We start from the raw sequence: 8,277 nt of genomic DNA on the forward strand, positions 1-8,277 counted from the left end.
ACCTTAAGTTCACACGCACTCTAAGATTTCGTGAAGGATTCTAGAATTTCTAATTGTGGGGTCTCCAAAATTCGAAGGTGAACTCTTCATGTTACATCATAAAGGTAAAACAACTTTAAAGTTATAGTAAAATAATTAGAAAAAAATATGTTTTTTTTTAAAAAAAAATTGTCATAGATGTTGATACTAGTAAATAAAATTCAAATTATTTTTCTTTTGTTTAAGTTAATGTAATATATTTATTGTGTGTTGATTTGCTATGTAAATTATATTTTGTTAATAAAAAATGTTTATTACTGATTTGCTATGTGAAATATTTTTTGTTAATAAATGATACCGTGAAAAATCCCCAAATAAAATAATGATACTCCCTCCATTCTTTTATAATTGTTGTGTAAGAAGAAAAAATTGTCTCAAAATAATTATCATTTTAATTTTTTAATATAACATTAATTATTTTTTCTACTTATATCACTTGTGATATTAATGATATGGGCTAGAAAAATAAAAAATAAATTATTAATTATAATGTTAATTTTGTAAAATTATTATTTTCTTTTATTTATTATTGATTTTTCTTAGTTTTTGTAAAACAACCTAAAATGAAAATTATAATGGAATGAATGGAATATTCTTTATTCACTTAAGGGTTAACTTTTAAGTTATAAACTAGACAAACGTCATGCTTTAACGTTTTAATATAATTTAATTAAGTATTTTTAAGGCAATTAAGTATTTTATTTAATAACAACTTACCATCAGTTTACATATTATTTTAATGCTTAAGTAATTAATTTTTTTTTATTGAAAATCAAATAAAAATACATTTAAAAGTCATAAGAAAGTATATTTTTAGGCATCTTACTAAAAAAAATCTCTTTTTACTTCCTTAACTATTGTCATAATAGCACTAGTTAACATTTGCTTATTTTAATAAACTTTACAACGAAAATTGCAAAAATATGTTAAGAAAAGTTCATATGACAAGTATTTTTGTAAATTAGTCAAACATGGAGATAAAATTAAACTCCTAATAAGATTTTTGAAAGCTCTTCCAGATACCTCGCAAATCATTAACTAACAATCTTATGGTAGGATCAAAACTTAATTTCTTCAATATAAAGTTCAAATAAGATTTGTTTCCCCCCGGCCCCCAACCAAAAACAATGTAAAAGAAAACCTTAAAATAATTTAATGGAAAATTACATACATCATGGAAAAAGGACCAACATAGGTAATGAAAACAATTGGATTAGAAAAGGGGGATTCAGATGGTTGATTTTTCCGCTTCTCTGCTACTTCCTTGTTATGCAATCTCTGTTTAGTATCGAATCCAGAAGCAGCATAACTCAGAGCTCTAGGAAAGGACCCATGCTCTGCAGCAGCAGTTGCGCATAGTGTAGTATCCAACTCAGCAGCATCGTCCAGTCATGTTAACCCTGATGCTGTCCTGCACAAATATCTAAAGAAAGCTCAGCAAAATTGCTTATGAATCATATATTATTATGTTTCTTATTTATTCATTTGATTTGCTTATTATGTCGTCTCTCAACTAATCTCATAATCAGAACACTTCAACTGACAATATCTAAACAAACGAAAATTATTAATGCATTGTCCACTTTAATTAACATAATTTTGTTGTTTTACTAATTGAATAGCTTGTAGTAAATGGGTTACATGAAAGACTAAGCAATATAAAAAGTTTAGAGTAAAATTTAATTTATAGTTAATAATACAATAAAAATGTACGAGGCAAATATAAAAAATATATGCATCAATTTAAGTTATAACCAAAGTGAACAATCTTTTTTCAACCTCATTATTTATTTTTCATCTTTATTTATTTATTTTACCATTTATAAAATAAGGGTATGTTTGTGTTTGAATTGCTCTGTGTAATACTTCTAACACAAGTTTTTTATTTATTTGCAGAAAGGACACAGTCCCTGATTTTATACACAATTAAGTACATCAACAGCGGCAACTTCATTTTTCTTTGTTTAAATAAGATCTTAATGGTATGAATACTATTGCACATCTGATATTCCCAATCAACTATAGTCTATCATACAATTTCAACTGAGTAACGCAGTTTACATACACTCTGTTTATACTTGAACAACTAGAGTCTCTATTTTCCAAATAAATAAGTAGACCAACCCTAACAATTGCTTTTCCTTAAAAGCATTACGATTAAAATAGATGGTAAGAAATTCAGGTATAAGTAAACATTATTTCATTCCTACAGTTAAACCGGAAAACAAAAATTAATGTAATTAAATATGATGGGAAAGGAAGTAGAAGCTAATGTGAAAATTGCTTCCATATCTTAATTTTTCCATTCAGCATATTTTTTAATTCACATTACAAATTGGCATGCCTACAAGGAACGGAATAGGGTTAGTGTCAGAGAAAATAGTATACAGTTTAAGTTTTGATGGCAAAGGTGGCAAGGGATCTTAACTTACATATTATACTAGATGTCTGATAATATTTGTTTTTTGTTTGGCATCTTCTCATTATATAACACGTATCTGACCCCCATAACCATAGTGATTAAGAAGCCCTTCATCTTGTCGCCAATTTGCTCTAACCTTCACTTCAATCTGTTCAGTTCAGAGTTCAAACACCAGAATAGAGTAAATATTCCAGTCTAGAAGTTAAAATGCATGCCACATCAGCAAAATATGCATGTCCAGATTCAAAATGAGTAGCACAGATACAGAATAAAAGAACTATGTAAATTGGCACCTCAAGATAAACTTTCTTCTGTAAGAAGTCTTCAACGTCAAGGCGGGCAGCTGTTGCAAGCAGTTTCAAAGCCTTTCCTTCCTGAAATAGTTGAGCACAACATAAATGTTGGTACTGTTCAGTCTTTAAGATGCACCAGATAAGTGCTCATTAAAGGGGGCAGGGTCATCTTTTAGCAGTGTTTTGATTTTTTATCAAATAAAGACAATTTCTAAGATTAAAGATGAACAAAATATAAGGAAATTGAGATTACTTGATTGCAAGGCATGTCCAGGGTTAACAGCAAGACATAAAAATTCTTTTTTTGTAACAATGTTGTCAAATACTCAAATGCAGTGTTAAAGAGAGTAAATACAAGGCAGAAAAACCGTAATAACATTGGCAGTATTGCCACAGCTCTATGTGCTGTACAAAATAAATTCCACATATTCCCAAATGATCCACTGAATTCGGGTACAAGTGACATACTCTTCCAATAAGGATAATCTTCTGTGAGTTTTTCTCAACCAAAATCTCTACTTGTATGTATTCTTTTGCATTTGGCCGAGCTTTATAGTTTACAACATTTACCTGAAAGAATTGGACATAAGAAAATATTTCCAAATATTTTGACAAAAAGAGATCAGTTATTCCTTCAATTTGGGAGGGGAAGGTGGGCCATATCACAAATAAAAAATGAACTTCATGATTACCTGACATGCATATGGAATTTCATTTCGATACTGCATAAAAATCTTTTCTCTAACAATTTCAGCTACAAAAAATCTTTCTGGATGCTCACTGACAATATCCTGCAAATTAAGGAACAACATTAGCATTAGGGCAAGCATAGCACATGAAAGAAACAAATATGCAGCAGAAATAACAAGGGGTATATTAAAGTTCTTATTGTATCCAAAGTTGCTAATAGCCTGCTATGGTGATAGCAGAGGGGATCTGCACTATGCTATACCCACACACGTAGTGAAATCTATATATAGAGCAATACGCAATAGCACACAACCACACACTATTTGCGATACTGGAACAATATTGATGGCATGGTTTCTGCAATGGTGCATATCATCACACATTTGTCATGCCATTTGGGGTATAGCTGATCCACACAACATTATATGATATATATCATCTGAAATGCTTTCTTTTTCCAGTTCTTACAGTACAGGGACCATTATGGTCATAATGCAGGTATAATTAGCTACACAGTGGTTGCCAGCAACCACTAACAAGCCTTCTCCATACTATTATCACACTACCAGTCTAGAAGTGCATGCCACTCTGCCTAGGAGTGGTATGGTATATTGACAAGCTAATTACAATGGAATTGCAGGATTTAGGTCAAAAAAATATATGAATCAGGACGCATATGCTAAGCTACAAAATGATGCCGTGACTTCTCAAGAAGTAGGATCTATAATTGTATAATGTCTTTATACAAGCAAAGTTAAAATGATTCACCACAGAACATTATGATGTCAAAGGATCTATGTAGCCAATCCCACATAGTGGGAAAAGGCTTGTTTGCTTGTTTGTTAGATTTATTGTCATTATACAGAGGGAAAAATCAATAGGTATTGTTATGAATCAAGTAAGCATGCATATTTGACAGTCATGGACATTGATATACACCCTGGTTCACTTCAGTGAGCTTAAACATGGTAACTACTAGCCAGTTTTCACTTCAGTTTAAATGAAAACTCTATAATCAAATACATTACTCTTTTCATAGTCAGGCGTGGAATACCAGAAGAAATGGATCTTTTGTGGTCTAATTGGCTCTTGTTTTTATCTCTAGCTACGAAATGAAATAGTGGCAGCAAAAATAGAAGTTTGAATGAGGGCAAGGCCAACAAAATTCTGACTTAGTTTTAACATGCCTTTGGATAATAAGCTGGTCCATTGGGAAGCTTTGACAGTATCCAGTCCTTTACATCTTCAACCCCCTGACCATATTTGGCACTTACTGGTATAACCTCATCAACATCAGTTAATTTCTCATACCACTGCAAGGAATTTGAAATAATTGGGACATAAAACACAGGAAAAATCATGCCAAAACCAGTGAATTAACTAATACATGCTAATATAAATACTAATTACTCTGTTCCAACCTCAAGTTTCTTTGCAAGTTCACCAGGTTTAACAAGGTCCTTCTTGTTTAGAATCAGTAGAGTGGGAGGTTTATCTTTGAGGTCTCCTATGCCTTCTTCCAACAGTCCATCAATCTAGAGATAGGAAGCGATTTGGAAAAACAGGAAAGAAAATAAAACAAACAATTTTGTAAAGGAAGATGTAGCTCCATACTTTTTCAGGAGCTTTACGAGCATCAACAAGAACCAATACACAGTCAGCATTAACTGCCGCACTGCGAACATTTTTCATCATCATTGAGTCTAACTTATGCATTTCCTTCTGTAGTACACCAGGTGTGTCATAAAGTATCATCTGCAAGAGATTCAAAAGTCAGAAAAATAAAAAATAAAAAATATAAATATAAATTCTATTGTACATCCATTAATTTAGTAAAATTCAGTATTAAAATTTTATTCAACTGAAAAAGTACTTAAAATTGTTTTAACCCCAAATCAGTATTAAAAATATTATTCAACTGAAAAAGTTTTTAAAGTTGTTTTTAACTCGAAATCAATTTTGGAGCCAAAAGCAGAGACCAACATGTTATGTTACCATTAACCTAAAATCTCGTTAATTGGTCTTTCAACATGATTTTGAATAATCCAACGTGAATCCAAATAAACACATTCAGGCGTTTAGTAGGAAAAACAAACCAAAGGACTAGCTAAAAATAGGATTAAAACCTGATAATCGTCGCCAGAACATATACACAGAATCCGATGCCTTGTTGTTTGAGGTTTATCTGTAACTATTGACAACTTTTGGCCAAGCATTTGGTTTGCCAGTGTACTCTTCCCAACGTTTGGCTTCCCAAGTAACGTTACATACCCTGCGTTTCAAGAAAATGTTAAAGCATAACCCAACTCTAAGCATTCATATTAACGACTAAAAACGACAAGAGGAGTGCTAGCTACACTCCTCATCTAATGATTCTATCTCCTAATTTAGAAGTAGGACCACCAAAATTGATAGATTTTCAATAAATTTCGGCTAATTACAAATAGAGTGTTAGAAAGACAATCTCAGAGAGGGTGTGGCTAGCATTCCTCAAACAAACAAACCCTAAGGCGAAAGACGAACCGCTTCGGTGGTCGGGACCGAATTCAAAGTCGAGCTCCTCGCCCTCGTAATGATCGAGCAGGGCCATGTTCCTGTCGGGCTTGTCACTGAGAGATAAGAACGATGAGTCGTCTCCGTGATCATCACCGTCCAAATACGAATCTTCTCCTTCTTCCAATTCAAGCTCCAATTCCTCTTCGCTGACCCAGAACTGGTCCTGTTTGTTGGAGAACGCTTCTAGGCGACGGTGTCTGCTTTTGCAACAGAGCGGTGAGAGCGGTTCGGTGCGGTTCCGGTGGAAGGTGGAGAAGGCGGGAACGGGGAAGAAGAAGAGAGAGTGTTGAGTGGGAACAAGAATAACAGTTGCAGTTGAAGAAGCGAGCTTCTCCATTGCCAATGCCGTTACTACGCTGCGCTGCTCCTTTTTTTTATCCAAGTTATAGGATAATAAATCATTATTGTTAATTATCAATGAAATCCTTGTGTTGGCATCAGGAGTCGACTTGTCACCCGTAAATATGCAAAATTTTAAAAATATTCAACTAACTATTATATTTGTCTTGCCCAAAAGCATAATTTAAAAAATAGGACCAATGTTTTGATCCAATTGGAACAATTGATAATCACTCGTGAAATTAGTGAATCGGTAATTTTGGAACAATTTGATTATAAGTTGATCCACAAAATCAACATTTGGAACCAACCATGACTAAACATCAAGCAGCAATCAATTCATTTCTTCTCCAACACCCCTTGGTTTTGAACAAAAGAAGGTTCATTCTCTTATTGATCATGAAAACAAGGTCTGATGCATGGATATAATGCAACAAATTCTAAACAATAAAGACATTCATCAAATTCAGAACATTCTTCTTTTCAACACCAATGATGATGATGATGCTCAAATCTGGAAATTTGCTTTGAATGGTGTGGTGCCTACTAGGTTCGTTACTCTTAGAACCTCTCTTCTTCAATAGTTCAATAGGAATAAAGCGTGTTCAAGGAAACGGGAAGAAATTATGGGCTCTAAAAATACCTCCCAAAGTCATGCATCTTATTTGGAGGATTCAACCAGATTTGTCTTCCTTCCAGAGTTGGGCTTCGTTCAGAAGGAGTTCAATGCCCTTCAACAACTTGCCCTTTCTGCCACAACCATCTTGAAAACCCTAGACATATTTTCTTCAGATTTGACCATGCGGTCTCAGTGTGTCTGACCTTAGGTATATGGCAAAAAATTTAGCAACAAGTGCATCAAGCAGAGGGTATCCAACAAGTAATTTTTCTCCTCATTGACACATTGAACCACGACCAAGATTGCAGCAAATGGGCCATTATCTTAATGACCATATGGCGTAGGCAGAGAAAAAGTTTGAGATGATACTTGAGACCTCGCCGGCAATGGCGGTTTCTTTAGCTTACCAAGACTTGTTTGAGTGGATGATCGTAATCTGATTGATGTTGGGTTATCTGGATATGCATATACTTGTACTCGAGTTGGGCTTTCTGAAAGGTTGAATAGGATGCTTATGAACCTTGAATGGCATTTGCTGTTCCAGAAGCCTCTATGTAAATCGGACCACAGGCTCTTGTTGATTCTTCAGGATAGGGAAAGGTCTTCCCCTTTCATTTCCTTGCTTCTTGGCTGACTCACGAGGACTTCAATCGTTTTCTGCGAAGCTCTTAGGGTCGTGGCTCGAATTGGGATCAGGGGATTCTCTCTTTCTCCGATGATCTCCAAAATTGGAACCGGGAGGTGTTTGGCAATATCTTCCGAAATAGGGTCTCCTTAAGCAAATTCAGAGATTCGAAGCGTGCTTGGGCTCCTCCTTTTCTGATGATCTCGTTTACAGATAACAAGAGTTGTGGCGGGAATAGGAGCAAGTGCTGATACAGGAGGAACTATTATGGTTACAAAAATCTTTTTGTTACAGCAGGGGATTTCGTCCATTTCTATTTATCTAACTCTTTCCCTGAGTTGGACATGTTGGCTGCCAGGCCAGCTTGGTCTTCAAGCAGTCTTCAGGCAGGTTTGGAGTGTTCTAAGATGCATCTAGCATTTCTCTTTTTTTTTTTTCTTCAATTTTACTCTTCACGCTTCCGAGAAGATCTTAGGGAAGAGGGTTGTTCTTCCAATAGTGTCTTACATTTTTTAATTTCTTTTTGAAAAATATTTGTTACCAATTAATTTAAAAATATCAGTCCAAGCAAAACTCAAATCCGTGATTTTTAACTTATTAACATAACGTTATAACCAATTAAGCTAATGAGTCAAGTATGTTATAACATAACACTAAATTTTCTAATATATATTCTAACATCCATGCTATAATT

General features: G+C 34.0%; 1 protein-coding gene across 4 annotated transcripts; it reads right to left on the reverse strand.

Moving 5' to 3' along the window:
• Positions 1-1,059: 1,059 nt before the first annotated feature.
• On the reverse strand, positions 1,060-8,058 carry LOC114382073 (GTPase ERA-like, chloroplastic). Of its 4 annotated transcripts, none has more exons than XM_028341321.1 (10): positions 5,968-8,058; positions 5,571-5,716; positions 5,059-5,199; positions 4,866-4,979; positions 4,632-4,757; positions 3,447-3,545; positions 3,223-3,324; positions 2,755-2,835; positions 2,472-2,609; positions 1,060-1,445 (listed from the first exon to the last, which is right to left on the reverse strand). In XM_028341321.1, the coding sequence occupies exons 1-9, from the start codon at positions 6,335-6,337 to the stop codon at positions 2,523-2,525; spliced, it is 1,266 nt and encodes a 421-aa protein (XP_028197122.1). In that variant the 5' UTR covers positions 6,338-8,058; the 3' UTR covers positions 1,060-1,445; positions 2,472-2,522. The 4 variants fall into 4 exon arrangements, with proteins under 4 accessions (XP_028197122.1, XP_028197108.1, XP_028197116.1 ...); XM_028341307.1 differs by having other exon boundaries at positions 1,060-1,450; XM_028341315.1 differs by having other exon boundaries at positions 1,060-1,462.
• Between the last annotated feature and the right edge of the window lie 219 nt (positions 8,059-8,277).

The sequence above is a fragment of the Glycine soja genome, chromosome 2 (genome assembly GCF_004193775.1).
Source record: "Glycine soja cultivar W05 chromosome 2, ASM419377v2, whole genome shotgun sequence".
In the NCBI taxonomy this organism is placed as follows: domain Eukaryota; kingdom Viridiplantae; phylum Streptophyta; class Magnoliopsida; order Fabales; family Fabaceae; genus Glycine; species Glycine soja.

Coding starts and splice junctions, on each gene's coding strand:
- LOC114382073 (XM_028341321.1), bottom strand. CDS start 6,337: ATGGAGAAGCTCGCTTCTTCAACTGCAACTGTTATTCTTGTTCCCACT. Junction 4,758..4,865: donor AACTTGCAAAGAAACTTGAG/GTTGGAACAGAG, acceptor AATTCCTTGCAG/TGGTATGAGAAATTAACTGA. Junction 3,546..4,631: donor GACCAGCTTATTATCCAAAG/GCATGTTAAAAC, acceptor CTTAATTTGCAG/GATATTGTCAGTGAGCATCC.